The 17,944-nt window shown below is 35.8% G+C and overlaps 2 protein-coding genes and 1 long non-coding RNA gene across 6 annotated transcripts in view; 2 read left to right on the forward strand and 1 right to left on the reverse strand.

Annotated features, from left to right (window-relative positions):
• Positions 1-17,944, forward strand: part of LOC122570246 (sodium-dependent transporter bedraggled) — a 20,354-nt gene continuing 2,410 nt past the window's right edge. The window contains exons 1-13 of one of the 4 annotated variants that reach the window (XM_043732355.1): positions 1-2,164; positions 3,003-3,978; positions 4,928-5,800; positions 13,360-13,538; positions 13,634-13,850; positions 13,984-14,234; positions 14,313-14,536; positions 14,606-14,762; positions 14,836-15,116; positions 15,178-15,309; positions 17,175-17,402; positions 17,481-17,678; positions 17,798-17,845. In XM_043732355.1, the coding sequence (XP_043588290.1) occupies positions 3,020-3,978; positions 4,928-5,800; positions 13,360-13,538; positions 13,634-13,850; positions 13,984-14,234; positions 14,313-14,536; positions 14,606-14,762; positions 14,836-15,116; positions 15,178-15,309; positions 17,175-17,402; positions 17,481-17,678; positions 17,798-17,845 (3,747 nt within the window). In that variant the 5' untranslated portion in view covers positions 1-2,164; positions 3,003-3,019. Of the gene's footprint in view, positions 2,165-2,409; positions 2,605-3,002; positions 3,979-4,927; positions 5,801-13,359; positions 13,539-13,633; positions 13,851-13,983; positions 14,235-14,312; positions 14,537-14,605; positions 14,763-14,835; positions 15,117-15,177; positions 15,310-17,174; positions 17,403-17,480; positions 17,679-17,797; positions 17,846-17,944 lie in introns of those variants that run through there. The other 3 variants (XM_043732360.1, XM_043732346.1, XM_043732351.1) reach the window with 3 other exon arrangements.
• Positions 5,778-6,601, reverse strand: LOC122570383. The gene is made up of 3 exons (XR_006317802.1): positions 6,264-6,601; positions 6,074-6,174; positions 5,778-5,910 (listed from the first exon to the last, which is right to left on the reverse strand). It is a non-coding gene; the product is annotated as an uncharacterized LOC122570383 (long non-coding RNA).
• Positions 15,332-17,278, forward strand: LOC122570342 (TNF receptor-associated factor 5). The gene is made up of 2 exons (XM_043732522.1): positions 15,332-17,104; positions 17,153-17,278. Exon 1 carries the CDS (start codon positions 15,614-15,616, stop codon positions 17,030-17,032), a length of 1,419 nt encoding a protein of 472 aa, XP_043588457.1. The 5' UTR covers positions 15,332-15,613; the 3' UTR covers positions 17,033-17,104; positions 17,153-17,278.

Here is a 17,944-nt window from a genome sequence, read left to right on the forward strand (position 1 = left end):
GTGAATGCACGCATCGGACTCTCCTTGCCGACGTTCGTTCTTTCTTCAGTGCGTGCCTTACGCCTTACGCGGATAACGTAAAGTATTTGTTTCTTTCACATCATCTACGTGGCGTATTGTAGTGAATAATATGCTTAAATTCCTGGATTACGAAAGGAAGTGAAAAGACTAATAGATACTTTTCAAAATCGGTGAAATCAACAATGAATGTTGAGTTTGCTGCAACTGTGCTATTGAAATCATGTCAGTGCTCTGTTTGGTTTTTCGAGGGCCGACGTAACCAGTACCAAGAATAACGGATAATAATAAGTGTAAAACGGATCTTGATCTTATTTAAAAAGAATTGCATGATCAAATTTGGTGACTCAAGTGTTCATAGATATTTCAAATACAGATAAAAAGAAAGTTCTAATAAAAGTGAAAATTCGAAGTTTGGATTAATAAATTAAATGAGTTATCATTTAAAAAGCGAGATTATAAAACCATAATGAATAATGTAATTAGATATAATACCACTTTTAGATGAATCTAAATAACTGGGCAAAATTTGATAGAAAATATTAAACTAAGCGCAAATGTGTGTGATTTCAAAGTAATAACGACTATTCCGAATTTTGCAATGTTGAACTTCTGTTTATAATATAATGAGTGTATAAGAGAAGCTGTATAATAGAACATATAGAATTTATTTTTTTTTTTGTTCTAATAGGCGCGCTTTGGGCCAAATAAGCTTATAATATTTTTAGATGGCGTTATCCTCAGTTATGATCGGTTTACAAATTTTAGAGCATTGCTATATTTTAAAAAGACATCGATAGCTTTCATTTGTTTGAAATATACATATAAATTTCTATATATTATAAAATGGTGTAAGTAAGAGATGTACTTGTAATATACATCTCATTTTATTGTTTAATAAACAATTGATTAAATGACAAAAATTTACAAGAAGAAATGAAATCGTTTATCAACGTTTGCAATGTTATATCTTTTGCGAACAGCTATACTGAAAATTCTAGGATCTTAATTTTCGGATATCCTTTCTGAAAATTTACATAAAATTTACAAGATATGTAAAATATTCAATATTTTACTTTACAAGACTTCAATCATAATTACTTTTAAACTTAATTTATTAAATTATATGTATTTAGTATTTAGTAAATTAAAAAATAGAAAAATTACAAATATGATAAAAAAGATGTTACATGTGCTAAATTTTAAAATCATGTAGCTGTTTTTATGAATATGTAGTTGGCCTTCAAACATTGACAGCTATTACACGTTGTTTGTATGTAATAGAGGATATCATTAGTATGCTAGCTTAACCATATTTATAAGAAAAATGCAACTACTCTTATACAAACGACAAAACGAGTAGATCATTTGTCAACATTTTGTCAGTTTATTTATTTTTTATTATTAACTATTGATTGTACACTTTATTATTGATATTTTATCGAGGAGAATCAAATAAATATTGTACAACAAGTATTACAGGCTATATAGATGTATCTATGTATAAAAGCAAGTACACACACAAACACACACATAGAAGAACATATTAAATATATGTTTCATGTTAAATAAGATTTCTTCATAGAAAAATAATATTGTGCGAGTACGTGAATAAGGAAAATGAATTAGATTATTTGGCTATAGTATTGTTTTTAGGATATTGATTAGTTTGAATCTCTATAAAAGCATTCTGAAGTTGTTGTCCTGGTTCATGATTCACGAATGAGAGTTATATAGAGCCGTAGCCAGCTGAGAAGGTCCGGTTACTGGTTACCTGTTACCTGGACAAGTGTGCTGGCAACGGGCTTGTCCTAAAGTATCGACCGTGACAGTCGTTCCAGTCGATTCCAGTCACAGCTTTTAGATCGATAGTTTTCCGACAATATCGATCGATAGCTTCCTTTTCCAATCATGCATTCATTATTAAAATATATAGAAGTGTAAAAATTGTTAAAAATGTTAAAAAGTACAAAAATTGTTTCAATTTATTCTTTCTGTTACTAGTATTTCTCTACGAGTTTTGTAAAGGGACAGGCGTCGGAAGAGTGATATTGCAGAAATGCTTCTGTGTTCTTCCGTTCCCTAGTACTGAAGGATATGAATCAATTAATGAATGAATCATATTTTTTACCAACTCTGATATGATGTACGTAGTCAAATTTTTAATTTATATCGGTTACCAGTTCTTACTTACTTCTTCACCTACTAGATAATACCAGATAATAATTTGAACTATTATCAGTCGACAATAGATGCTAATGGATGATAATTGATACGACAATCGAATCGTTTTAGATGAAATGTTACTAAATAATAATAAAACTTAATGAATTTGTGACAATAATACTTTTCATTGATATTGTATGCGTATTTTGGTAGGTATGAGGAATGATTCATATGTTTATTTCTTCATTTTTATCACAATCACGTTAGTATTGTAGTAGTAGGATTAGTTTATAAATAATCGGAGTTCGCAAATTGTCTTTAGCATTACATCGTTAATGATTCCTAATAATACAACACCGTGGGTGAAGCTGCAACTTATTTTCCTCAACGACCCGGCATTCATACGTGTTTCTTTATATCGTAAGGTTAAACATCCATTTCAATCAGTTATTGTTTTAAATCATGTCAGCTATATGGATATTTCATAACGTTGTCCAATATTTCCAAAATAGTGAGTCTGTCGTAGCATGTTATACGGTTTACACAAAGAACTAAAGAAAGTAATTTGTGTAATAAATTTCTACATGAAAGAGCGGTTTTAGAATCAGTTTTCATCGCATCGAGATAAGATGACTATATATATGTACTTGGTATCCAAGTGAAGCGCACGTAAGAGAGGTTTAGACATTTGAAACGAAAAAGTATCGGTCTACTTTGTTCAACGGATTAAGTTAGCCTAATGGTAGAAATTTAAACATTTAAAACAATGCACAGGATTGTTACCCTACTACAGATAAACGTTCATTTTCTCGTTGCAGTAGTTAACCATTACAGAATGACTTCGAGCGAAGATGGTGATTTGATCGATCTTGGAAACGATAGTTGTGTACCACGAGTATCGATTCAAGAATCATCGCCTGACGAGCAAGAACATCTTCTCGATGTGTGCCTACCGAAGTTAGAACAAGCTTTGTCATTAACCAGGAAGCAAGAACAAGTACAATGCATAAATGACAACGGTGATGTATTAGTCACGTTAGGCCACGATCAAGTGGTACCGATTCGTAAAAGAATCGATGTCGTTTCATCCGATACGATAAAAAGAGTTCGTGACATTACCAGGAACTTAGAACCAGTTATAAGAAAGACTTGTTCCGACATTAATGAGGAGCATCAAGACACGGTTGATTATGGAAGTTCATCGGATAACAAAGACGGACATTATTCTAGTGAAAAGCTCGAAGACGATACGTTGGAGACACAGGAGATCAATGATGCTTTCAATTTTCTCACAGAACACGATGACAACGATGATCCAGCTGAAGCGAAATGTAACCGTTATGACCAAGTTATAAATTCACATGGACTGATCCTATTAACCACTCGTACCATAAAAAACGAAGATTTATTGAATTACCATGGTAAAAGTGCTTCACAAGCACTAAACTGCTGGAAAGCAGACATAGATTTAAATGATTCAGCTTTTGAATTATGTTCGGGCAACCCTTCTGAAAGTATTTCGAGGAAACCTAGATCTGATCCTGTTGATTATGAGCTTGGAGCGAGTAGCATTAATGTGGTTGAAAATCATTCCGAAGAACAAACGTTTGTACGAACAGCTAAAAGAAGATCATTTCAGCATACACATCGTAAATCTTGGACGGAAGGAACTACACTGAAAAATGCAACACAGGATACATTTTCTCGGTTCGATAGGTCAACTAGTTTAAGAGGATATAATTACGCGTCATCAACTTCCAATGGCATTCATCGGCAATCCAGCTTTATTTCGAGGTACGACAATTTTACTACTTGTTTTCACGCTTCTTCACACGTAATGAATCGTCAGCTACTAGGAGCAGGAAATCTGACATCGTTGTTAATATTAATAATATATACGATAATTATTTAGTAGCGAGTTTATTCACAAATATTCCAGTTCTTAATTGAGCTGAATCCTTCAGATATGGTTAATATTTATCGTGAAGTTTAGAAGACTTTTGTTTAGTTTGTATAACAATGCTTGTATAAAAATATAAATAAAAATAGGTCTGACTTACGTCGAGTTCATTGGAGTAGAAAACGTTTCGTAAGTTATATTTTTATGAGTAGAAGTAAAGGTGAAGGGTCAGAGAGTCTTTCGATAGTTTACTCTAGTTTCTAGAGTGTAGTTAAATCTTCTTTTTAATCTTCAAAATGCAAGGTGTTATAACGTTGTTGATTTCCATCGATTTCATAGAGAAACGTAATATGTTAAATTCATGGGTTAAATTGAAATCAGTAATGTGATTGATATAGATGGAGGATAGGTTGCTTTTACAGAGATTACGAGGAACGATGTAAATACATACTCGTACGCGCGTAATTTCGTTTCAAATCTCCAAAGAGATTCTCTGTCAGACAACACAGTGACTAGCCGGAAGTAATGGCACGAGTTGTGTGCGAGAAGCGTGGATCCAAGTCGACATTGAATAGATCTTTAAAGTGGCACGTGTAGCCACGCCTGAGAAACAAAGGTTTGGTTTAAAACTTTCTCCATATGGCTTGTGCCTCGGATGTGTCTTCCTAAGGTATATAGTATTTTCTTATCATCTATAAGATATCTAGGTAGCACGCCTAACAAAGCCAGGAAGAATAATTTATATTCTTAAAGTATAATTTATATTCTCTGTTAAATTAAGATACGTAATAATCCTAGGATAAACACGGAAAATGATAAACTAAAAATTGTGATTGTCTACAGTTGTTCAACGGAGGAAGGATTGGAAACGAATGGAGAGGATCAAGAGGACGGATGTTCAGAATGTTCGGAAGTAGATTGGTCGTGGTTAGAGGAAGTAGAATGTCCGCGGGCTACGGAGTCGTTAGCACCCGGTGTGGTTGGCGCGGTTCAGGAGAACACCGAAGGAGGGAATGCAACCCCCACCAGTGAAAACGCAAGACGCAGGCGCGGTCGCGAGCATCGTGCTACCGAGGCGGGCTGCAGTGCCGCGATGTCTGTCTCCGGGACAGTAAAGTCCCTAGTGGTCGGTGGTTCGCGATGGTTAACTTCCGATCCGCCGTCCGACTATAACGGCAATAATCAAGATGAAAATGTACGTTGCAATGCGAGCAACGAAACCATCGATCGCGAAACACGTGACAATCCTACGCTTGTTAATTCTTGGGTACGGGCTTCGATGAGACGTTTGCGTCATTTGAGACTACCGGAAGAAACTGAACGGCAACGAAACATTGATTTGAATAGTTGCCACGGAACTGTCGTATCCGCGCCAAATTCTTTACCAGATATCGCTTTAATTGCTCCAGAGATATTGGCTGCCCAAACAAACGGTACTTCCGGCACCCTCCTTAGGCCATCCAGCGCTCCTGTAAGAAATTCGAATAATTCAAATGTAGTGCCATCGCGGAGAGGCGGAAGACAATTTAGAGCAAGTCGATCGCAAAGAACGCGAAGTCGCGACATTACTTCGAGGCAAAGCAGCGTTTTATCGTCGACTACGGGCAGTGATACAACTGCTTCAGGAATCACGACATGCTCCAGCTCTTTTGGCGGTGCTTCTACGAGTCCACCTTCTAGCACGGCGACAAGTCCGCAACGCATCGCTTCCAGACGGTGAGATTTCCCTTTCTTGCTATTACTCGTTAAAGTTTTACCACGTCAACGATAGAAACCGCTAGGGCCCAGGAAAATATTCGATAGATCACACGTCTCGAACTATAGATCTAAACTTGGAACATAAAGTTACTAATGCTCTGTTTCTTATTTTTAATATTGTATTTTCCGATGTTATTATTAAGGACAGTAAACTATTCCGTTCTAGATGCTTGCTAAATCCACGAACCGCATCTTTCATTCTCGTTTGTTCAATCTTATTGCCACACTCACCGGAAACGAGAATTCGCTTAACGAGTTAGTTGTTGGTCGTTACTCATCCATGCTTGACAGTACTTGCGCTTTGGATCCTTCTTACGCAAACCACCGGTACACTTCGTGGACAGAATAGTAGAAAAGTAATTTGAGAAATTATTTCTATGTATATAGATTTCGATGAATATCTTTATTGTACATCATTTACTTTTATCTAGTTTCACCTGGAAAGTAGCATCGTTCGTTCGTTTATCAGCAACAAGATCGTCGAGCCGATGCTTGTCGTATGACGTTGCAAGTAATTCTGACTCGTTTCCTTCATATTATGGCGTCTAATGTGTTGTGCGTTAAGAATTAAGCAACCGACGAATTCTTTCATTTTATGATTAATTGTGATTAAATGTGTAACTTGAAGATCTAGAACACGCGCGCGGTGCATGTCAGGAATGGTCAACGACGAAAGTTGCGATAATTGTTCGTTGTCCTGTGTACTGTTTAAACGTGCGCATGCTTTACAGTTTCGTCACGAATGCATGCGCTCGATGAAACGCGTTACGGTAAGAGCCTAACAAATAGATCTTATTTTCTTTCACGTATGTCGTTTAATCAATTTTCTTGCTACATACAGCGCAGACAATCGATTTTGTTTATCGTATAGTGCTATAATCTTAAGAGTGTTATATTAGAGTATTAGTGTTATAATCTTATATTTCGCTCTTCTTCGCTCTTAAAGCACGGAGTCGTCGAGAAACGACGGAGAATTTCAAAATTTGAATCACTTGTAATTAGATCTTCCTGAAAAAAATATTACTAGCCGTTGCATGCTATTTAGTCGGGTGTATAAAGGCCAATGATCTCGATCGCACACAGATTGTTTCATCGTCGATGAACCGCGCAACCTGTTGCGCAATCCACTATTCTAATGTCGACATTCTAATGTCGTCGAACATGATCTTTTGGGAAAAAGTCGAGAGAACTTCCTTGCTAGTGTCTGTTCGACGTGAGAAGATTTCACTGTTTTCAGAGATTCGTGTCTCAACTGCAACAATTTCATTTTTTCCATCCACAGAGTTATACCAGCTTTGCGTTGATGTAGGTTTGACAATTGATCGACAAATAGATCAATTTAATCCGATACCCATACATACATACTCGATCCGTACTCTAACATTTACGAAACCATTGTAATTTAACCTGGCCACTTTCTCCTGTAATTCGATGGTTAGAACGCACGTATGCAATTGAACAAGAAAACAGATCAGAGTTTCGCTGGTTGTTTTAATGGACTTACCAAAGTTCACGATGCGATTTTTCCATCACTGAAGCATATTTCCTGCTGGTTTATTAATTTCATTTATGGACTTGATAAATTAAGAATCGAGAGGGTTCAAAGGAACGAATGATTTCTGGACCGTGACTGTTCGTGATGCTCTTAAATAAATACCTCTTCCATTAATATTCCACTTACTAGCATATTTATTTTAAACGATATTTATTTCGTTTACAGCGACACGCGATATATCTTTACATCCTCGCATTTCTATATTAATCACATTTTACCGATTCTTAACGAAGGCTTTCGCCACTTGTTCAAAGTACATTTAAATATACGAATTATTTGGAGAATAAGATACAAAGGACATTAATACATTCGGTAGAGTGTAAATACGTACATTCTTGTATGCTAATGCAGAGTGTAACGTGTAATTGTATTGATTCTTAAACAATGAATGTTGTTTTTGGGTCAGTGGTAGCATAGGAATATCGCAGCTCCAGGTCAACGGTACTGCCTGGTGTAGCTCCCTTAACGGTATATCGGTGCTATAATTGTGTTATTTTCCTTAAAATTTTAGAATTGACTGGTTTCGTTAAACTCATCTGAGATCTGATTATTAAGATGCATAAAAAGAAAGATTAAACATAGTATGATTATTAACTATTATTATAGCTGATTATATAACAAAAGTTTCATAGATTTATAGAAACAAAAGGATGTGTGTTCCGCTTGGATATTAGATGAACCTGCACGTATACCACCGACATCTCCTCTTACTGATTATTTTCCAAGCGAGGTGTTTATACAAATATGCTTGACAAACAGACATCAAGTACATGTACGTAATAACGGTGTCAACTACTATCGGAGACATTTCGTATCTTCGCAACGAATGCAAAAATCAGGGAATGAAAGAAGAACGTATGAAACTTTTTATCATAATGGGAAGATTCGATATATATAAAATTAGTTGGCCTTTTTATGATATCTGTCGTAGAAATCAAAAAAACTTACCTTTTTCTTAGATGCGGTTAACGAGCGTATGAGTAACCGGTTTCCCTCGTGTTTGCTTTGTATCTTTCATTTCTTTGAGAAGTTTGAAAAACTTGTTTTTTCGAAGTTAAAACTATCGAAACAGTTAATTAGAACAATAAATAAGAGAACAAACACGTACTTGTTACATTTATGATGCGATAACTGTAGCATGGAGTATTCGGAGAAAGTTAGAAATACGGCTAGAATATACGCATGATTTTGATACGATGCTAGACAATTAGAAGCTGGAAGTTCTACGATAGTTCGAATACAATGTAGTTCTTTTCACGACGTTCTCGTGCTTGAAAAAGATAACGTTATCGGACTAAACATGTAACCTTCCTTTTCTCTTTCTCCGCTCTCTTTTTTTCATTTCTCTACCGCGTCATGTAGTAGCCAGAGTGCGTGACTTCGTTCGCTTCGGTTCACCTTCCTACTCGTTGTCATTGTTTGTACTATGTTGAATGCAATTGCGTACGTGCCTGGTAGGATACATACATACAATGAATGTGAAATACTGGCCGAAACTTGACTTGCGAATGTCAATTGTGAAATGTTCTTTTAACGGGAACGGTCGTATTTTATCGGCGATTGTTTTCCCATAGCTCTAACAATTCGACGATTTCTTGAAAAAGCAATGTAATTTCGATTGTTTAGATCCTATTGCATGTGACACCTGAGAATGCCATCAAATGATCGTTCAATGGAATAGGATATCGTTATTCGATGGAGTAGGACGATGGAAACTCGCGTGTAAACGAATTTTTACCAAGTTACGTGGAACAAAAGAGTTAATCTGCTAGTAATTATATATAATGATCATCCGTATCGCCGGTTGTTCTCTTCCTATTTATATTCAACGACATGTATTTAACGATCAGTCTATAAGCGTGTTTCGTGGTCAAAGTTGAAGATTTATGTTTGTAAAGGTTTTCCTTTTTATGGAAGACGAATTTCTGTTTGTAAAGGTTTTCTTTTTTATGGAAGACTATTATCGACGTGTTAATTGCCAATAAGCGATTGACGACGATCGATCGTAATTTAGATTATTTTGACGAGTGATCAAGAACGCAAGCGTAAATATGCACGTGCGTTCATCTACCTTGTTCGTCACGTGACTCTAACCGAGTACAGTTATACATTGGCTTCGGAGGGATCCCACGTACATACATACGGTTCACCGGGAATGGTGTATTCAGTATAGCGAGTCGTTGGAAGCACGAATGATCGTGGAATCTTTGGAAGTTTGATCGCGGTAATGCGACAATTTGTTCCCGAGTGTTCATCAAAGACAACGACGTCGTATTAACTGGTTCCTATATCGGTTGTTTGTGCATCGGTTTTGTGTACTGTTACGCGGTGTCGGTAATTCCTTTCGAACGGTTTTTACCTTACGCACCTTACTTTCATGCGTATCTTAAAAACGGAAGACATCGGAGAAATTAAAAGTAACGACGATAATAAATGTCGATGTTGCATTGCTTCTTTCGCGGTGTTTTACTACTGATCGATAATTCGCACAAAGAGACAAGTTTGCTCTGAATGCCGTGGTATATATCTGAAACGCTATCGACTAACTACATTCCATTTGGTATTCGTGTCAAAGATCAAAGGATGTTTCTACAGAGATACAAATTTTTTGCTATTTTCTAAACTGTGCGCTAGCCACGGCAAAAAAATTTTATTTTGAAAAAATGTCCTATGATGTCATACCTGTGATAATTAATACGAATGTCGTTTCTGTATATACATAACTTCGTGGAAAAATTCAGAGGAACGAAGGATATCAATGAACACATACGAAACGATGACTATATCTTTCAAGGGTTTTGCCCGAAGCGCCGTATTAGTTGGCAAATCCCGGTAAGCGCTGGTTGCCTTAGTTGTAGAATCGATCGTCGTACCAAGAAGCCATATGCCTCGGTAAACTTTTCGAATGCTTGTTTACAAAAATTCTCTAATAGACGAGATCTGTTGCTCTTTTTAAGAGAGTTCGGTCATTTTTTTACCTGAAAGGACGATCAAACGAAAGTGATTTGAATCAGCGGCTCTATTACACCTGCAACTTTGTGATAGATGGATCGAAAACTTTTGCCATTTTCGTTAAAAGGAACGAACGATCGAAAATCAACGCGGTTCTTTGATCGATTACCGCGCGTTAAAGCAACAGCAGTGCAGTGTGTTTAAAACATCATAATATCAATCGATTACGTCAAAACGCCAGATCTACAAAGTGAAATTAAAAATATTTGGAGAATACTTTGCGAAACGAATACGTTTGACCTTACACTTTGTCGATTAAATAAATTGCATACCGCATGACACGATTAATATTACTGAATCACTGACCAAACGTTTCGAACATAAAACAACCGCGCGTGAAGAATATCTTACGAACACAAAGAAACGCGCAAACTGGAAAAAAATAAAGGAACCAACACGATGCTTTGCGTGAATGTGAAAACAGGCCAACAACCTATCCTGAGATCGAGAGAATAATAGAAAACGAACGAAACCGTAAAACCGTTTCTCAAAAGCGAGACCCCGTGACGCCGGGATGGCACAGTTTTGAAATTCGATTGTTCTTACCTCGTTAAATGCAGAGCGTTGGAACCTTGAACGACTGTGAAATTTAATACACGATTTTCTGATATCGTGGAATTATTTCTTCAAAATTTGTTAATCCTGGGAAATCGATCAATCGAAAATTTGTCATGAAACTTAGTTTCATTATATGTATCAATTGTTACTGGTAGAACGGCCTTTGAAGAAAGAGGATAGAATAATAAAGCCGACTGAGCGAAGAGGAAAATCGATCTCAACTCCGTGGAAACGAACGGTCATCGACATCATTGGCGTAACATGTATTCATGATGAACCACGATCCAACGATTTGTCGCCAATACTTTTACTGTAGTCAACGTAGACATCGTATCAGGTATATTCTACGATTGTAAGAGTTTCTTATACCGATTTGTTACGATTATCCGATTAATTACGTAGATAAACGGTCGTTCCACGATCTTTACGATGGTGTTACCTAACAACCTTTAAGTTATAAATTATATCTAACCACTGTAACGATATTTAATTTGCTTCAGTGACAAATTTAACCTTTTATAGATTGAGCCAAGTGGAATTATACCGATCGTCGATGAGTTGTTTCCCTTGAGAAATCAAGTTAAGTCCCTGAAGCTAAACAGTTTTATTATCAAGGCTCCGAAACTGATCATAATTAGCTTTTAGAAGAAAACATCGAGATAAGAAGACAGCGATCGTTTCAAAAGAAAACGACTCGTATAATAATAATAATATTAGTTCAGTATCATGTTTGTCACTGATCAATTACGAATCGTTTTCAAACATACTATTACTATCCTACGTACTTGATGCAGCTATTTACCGAAGCTAAACGTGTTTCACTAACTGTTTTTGTCGGGAAGGTTTAATAATACGGGTATCCGCAGCATAGTATACACTATTAGTGTACGTATTACGCTGAAAGCTTACTCAGAACACAAGATCTCCGTCGTTCCCACGATTTCATTGTACGTACGCTGTAATATACGCGATTGGCAACAATCGTTAGAAGCACAAATATCTAATTCTAAAAACGTTGTTTTTCTCTGGAATTTTTATAGTCAAAGAAACACAATTTCGTGTTATTTCCATCGAGTGGTAAATTTAGTCTGACGCAATGATCGTGCCCAAGCTACTGTTCGCGTGTTTCTAATCTTCTATATTATTTGGACACGCCACTAAAGATATCGTGGTCATTAGAAGTGGTCAGTTTATTGATTAATCGATAGAACATTTTAACCTTGCTTTTCTCTACCATTGGAGTTTCAGAATTTGAAAGTTCGTGACTAGTTTTCAAATTTTCAACGTTCAAAGCGATCAGTTATATAACGTTAAAGTTAGTCTAAGCGTAATTCTACGCCTTTAATGTTAATAATTTACGGAATAGTATTCGGAACGGGCTATTTTGTCGCTTATGGAACAATTATAAAAATTTTATATTCGTTTTAGATGGAGAGAATGGCCGAAAACAATCGATTAGTATTGAAAGGAGTTTCAATCTTGATCGAACGAACGACAAGACAGCGTGGTAATAAGCATTCGTTAACCAGAATCGACACAATCTTCGTATTCATACGTGTATGAATAATTCACGAATCGTTGTCTAAAACGTCAGGAGAATTGCGAGATTGGTGCAATGAAGGTGGCACAGACATACTAACTCCTTCGTATTCCTCACGCAAAACAAGGTCGAGTTGTGTCTTTAAGTTGAAACCCAGTAGGAATGTTCGGTTTCTTTTAGGTATTCATCTCTCTATTCCGTGATAACGGTACATTGATGATTCTCGATCTTTTATCGATGCTGGCAACAATCGTAGCTCCTACTTATTATAAATTGTTGTCTCTTTATTTTCTCCTTTTCTTCTCTATGCTTAACTCGTTCCCGTATTTCACAGTTTATTGTACAGTGGCCAAATGATATAGATGTACAGTTAACATTGCGGCATATAAGGTTTAAAAGTGACAGTATACGAATGCAAATACTCTGTAATATAAATCTCGTGTTCAATGTCTCATGATTAAATCCTAATATAGGTTTTCATTTGTCGCAACGCAGTCTCGATCGACCGTGAATTTTCTTCGGCAAGAGCGACAAATAAGATACAATTACGTTCGACCCAGTTTTACGACAAATCGATACGACCTTTAACATGATTGTTTTACATACTCTTATCAGCAGCTGTCAGCCATGCTGTGGTATATTTAACATTGTAACCATTACTTGTGCAGTATACTATTTCGTTTTACTATCTACCTCTCAGGCGATGAGCTGTAATTCTTTAATTAATTTGTTACCTTTTTAATACTTTGCTTATTATATACGGAAGAAGTTAAACGGATGCAATAGTATTGGTTACTTTCTTGTTCTCTTTTGATTTCGTTTTTTTTTTTACGGAACAATGTGTTTGTTTAGAATATGTGACAGACAGAGAGACGTTGATAGGGATGAGGATAGAGGAGAGGATGAGGATGAGGATGCCAATCCATTGGGAAAATGGCCACATGCTCTTAGTCCAGCCTTGGCGTGTCTTAGTTGCACCCTTGGCCTTTTTAATATAAGTAGATTTTCTATTCTTAGTGTACAATTCGGAGGTGAGTGTAGAAATTGCTATTACATAAGTACTTGTATAAACTGTTACTCAATTTTATCCATTATCATCGCATCTTCAATTGTCTTTTTCTTTCAGCAAATTTCATTGTACAGTTCCTGATTTTGTCTTTGGTATTGGGTATTCCACTTTTGACGTTGCACGTGTGTCTCGGTCAAAGATTGGCGGCTGGATCCGTAGATATGTGGAAGATTTCACCCCTCTTTCAGGGCGTTGGTATAGCTCTTCTAATTGCACAAGCATTCATCGGTATCTACAGTATCGTTGGTGTATCCTGGATGTTCGTCTACTTTAGGTGTGTTGATTTGTTTTCTGTTTTTGATTTGTTCATAATTTTGATAAATTTTGTGATAAAATTTCCTATGATAAATTTTTCATTTTAAGAAAGACCAATAATAATGAGAGAATATTTTTATAATCTTTTCTAGAGACTCATTTATAACGAAGCAGGATAAGTACCGATGGGCAGAACCGTTTTCCTTGTACAGAGAAGATAAACCTACACAGAATAATAGTAATTTGCATAAATTATATGAGACAGTACCAGATTATTTTAGCGGAGTTGTCTTGCAAAGAAATCATTTAAACGAATCAGATCCCGGTGTCGTAACGTTAAAGTTTCAAGTGGCTTTCAATTTAGCTGTTGTATGGATGATCGTGTTCGTATCATTAAGCAAAGGTATTTCATGATTTTATTAAACGATATACATATCTGTTTTCATTATCGTTTTCTTCTAATATTTAATAATTGTTTCAGGTTTGAGATCTTATGGCAAAGTAGTATATGTTTTTACGTTGGTGCCTGTATTTGGCACATTAGTTCTTTGTACGAAATTACTTGGCCTCACGCCACCAGGCTCTGTACATCAGCTTTTTCCTGCCACTGTGTGGACTGAGTTTTTCATTAATGGCAAATCGTGGGTAGCAGCATCCATCGAGGTTTTCCTCACTTGGGGATTACTTGGTGCAGCTGCTATGCAGGTAATTACGACGTACTGTGATGCATTTGACTAATGGAATCTTTACTTGAGGATATTATTGTTCTTCTAGATAGCTGCTCATAATAAGCACAAACATCTATTACAACGAGACACGAGTCTAGTGATCGTGTTAACTCTCGCAGTTCTACTTCTCGCAGCTTTTCTGGCAAATACTTGCGTGCAAGTTTTGCGACATCATGGATATATTTACATACCTAGCTCATTTGGTAAGGAAATAACAGCTCATTGTCAACTTAAATGAAGATCTCAAAATTTAAGCGTAATAAATTTCTGTTTCAGAAAGAATATCATCGTATATGTTTATGCGACCTGTGAACCAGCCGGCACCACCGGGATATAGCAGTACACCAGAAAGATTTATGGCACATGCGTCGTTTATTGTTGGAGAACGTGTAACTCGCCCCGGTGCAGACTTTAGTGCTGAATCTGGTTATCAAGCCTTGAGATTTTCGACTGAATTGGTTCCTGCAACGTTAGCGTTACTAGGCACTGAACAAGTGTCACCATTCTGGGCAGTTCTTTTCTATTTTATTCTTATTCTATTTGGAATAGCTCAACAGGTATGCAATTCAAGATATATGATAAACCAAAATCGAAAATACAAAAGTTTCATTATTATAGCTGGCAATATGGCATTGTGTAATAACTGGTATTATGGCGATTAATGCAAAAATGATGAAGTTATGGGAAACTACTATTACATTCTTCAGTTGTGCTTGTGCTTATATACTAGGCTTACCCATGGCTACCGAGGTAAATATAATTATTTACATTTACTTGGTAATTTTTAATTTTCCAATATATTTGTGCAATATTTCGAACTGAAAATTGGAGTAAATTTCAATAAAATAATATTTGTTAATGTATGATTGTATCGTCACTACTAAAAGTAAATTAAGTCGCCGTTCTGTTCAAGCGTTCAAGAGGATTTAAAATTCTCTTCTTATCAGACAGAACATGTAATATTATATTTATACAGATAACGATTATCACTCCAAGCACTGAAATGATTAAAGTATTTCATCAGTATCGTTAGAGTCACCGTGCGTTTCAGAAAATGAGTAATCGTGTCAATTCTATAGTACGGCGAAGCGTACCTTGTTACTTTTGTAATGATTTTTTCGAGGAGAAATATCTATACGATCACGTGAAACATTGCGGATCGGTTTTAGAAGAATGTTCTTTCAAATGTGGAGTTTACGTACCTCGAAAAAATATGGAAGATCATCGAAAAACATGCAGAAATTTTACGAAAGAGAATAATGAAATGAAGGAAGTTCAAGATTCTTTATGGAGGAGTAAAGTGTTCTCTGCTCTAAGATTGCTTCGTTCTGTAATAAACCACGAGGAAAAAGAACGCAAAATTCTCCAGGATAATATGTCTCAGTGTTTAAAGTTATTGAACTCTCAACAAGAATTGATTAATTCCTTCCGGTTTCAAGTTGCGGAAACAACAAAAGTATGTTATCAATATAATACAACGTTAAATCAAAGATTAAATGATTTAGAAGTAACTAGCGACAACATGGAACAGCGCACCAGCTTAAGTTTTCAACGTATCTCGGAACAACTGAAACTTTTACACGGTGAATTGACTAATGAACAAAGTAAGCATAATAAAGTACTTGGTGATTGGTACATAGAATTAAATGATCTAAAAGCTTTCGTAACGAAAGAGAACGTACATATAAATAACATATGGCAAGAACAACAGCAATCAATTCACGATCTCAAATTAGAATTAGAAATGAGGTGTAAGAGTTCGAGGGAATTAGTGGATCAACAAAAATATATAATTGAGAAAATAACAAATTTAGAAGAAGAAATAGAGCGGCAATCAGAAACCTCAACTAGCCAGAAAAGTAATATTAAAGGGTTGAAGTTTCAAATGAAAGAAAATCTAAAGTATCTGGAGGAATTGATTACGGATAATTCAAAATTAAATATTCCGGAATTCGTCGAGTGTCCATGTAAACAGGAATGTTTTGAACAATATTCGACTAATGGTCGTCTTTTATGGAGAATTGACCGTTATAAAGAAAAAATGACCGAAGCAAAGGAAAATGACTGCGTGCTTTATAGTCCAAAATTTTTAAATAAAGAGTATGGATATACTTTGAGAATGAAGCTATTTCTAAATGGTATAGGACAGTGGAAAGATCGACATATTATCGGATGCCTACAAGTTGAAACCGGAAAATGGGATCCATTGTTGGATTGGCCTTGTGTCCTTAGAGCAACAGCTACATTGAGAAATCAAGAAAATCCAGCAAACGATATAAAAAAGATTGTTAAAGCTATAGGGCAAGATAAATCGAATTCTGAAGACATGAATAAAGAAGCTGGGATCTATATGTTTATCCCGCATACAACTTTAACTCGATATTCTGGATATGTTAAAGACAATGCATTGTTTTTAGATATTCAAGTGAAAGATATAAAAACTAGTATCTCTACGCCATCTCTAACATCATAAATAGCCGCAATATTAAAGAAAATTATTAATATAAATATTGAAGAAAATGCGCATATCTATGAATTGTACAATGTAGTTATCCTTAAACAACAGTAAAAGTAGATTTTGTTTGTCTTATAGGAATTTAATCATTTGTTTATAGTTGGGCATACACGTCGTATATTATCTAGACTACACAATTGGTGGTACATGGTGGATAATGATCTTATACTTGGTGCAAGTTGGTGCTGTATTCGCAGTGCGCGGTCGTCCACATAGTGGTGAAGCGGTAGTAGCCGAGTTGTTTCCTCCAACTGGTCGATGTCTCAGACACTGGGCTGGTCCTCTTCTCTCATTCACGTGGAACGTTATACTGCCTGTTATTCTTATGGTATGTTCTTATCAAAATATTTATACGTTAAAAAAAGGTAGTAATATCGTAAGCAAGTTATTGATTTAAATCCAACAGGTACTTAGCATTACAGTATTTAAAAATGCTGGATTTCGAGAACTTTATTCTTACCGACGTACCGCTAGAGAGTACTGGACAGTTTGGGCAAAACAACTCGGAGCTACGATTCAATTAGTACCAATATTGACGATACCGGCAGTGGCGATTATACAAACATGTCGATACTTGAACAACGGTCCACCCGATATTTTTGATGTAAGAATTCGATACAACTTTAACAAACTAGTATAATAATTATTAAGTAATATTTTTTACTTTCCATTTTAACATACTAATATACATTTGACATCAATTTTTGTTTGTGCTAACATTAGAACAATCAAGTGGAAGTTAATATAAATCACTGCGAACAATGTAATGGTGTAAGTTTTCTAATCGTGTATATGTCTTACATCTACTGTTTTTATACATAGAAAGAAATTTCTATTTTGAACTTATTTATGATTAATGTAGGTAGTTTT

Source organism: Bombus pyrosoma, linkage group LG1 (assembly GCF_014825855.1).
Source record: "Bombus pyrosoma isolate SC7728 linkage group LG1, ASM1482585v1, whole genome shotgun sequence".
NCBI lineage: Eukaryota > Metazoa > Arthropoda > Insecta > Hymenoptera > Apidae > Bombus > Bombus pyrosoma.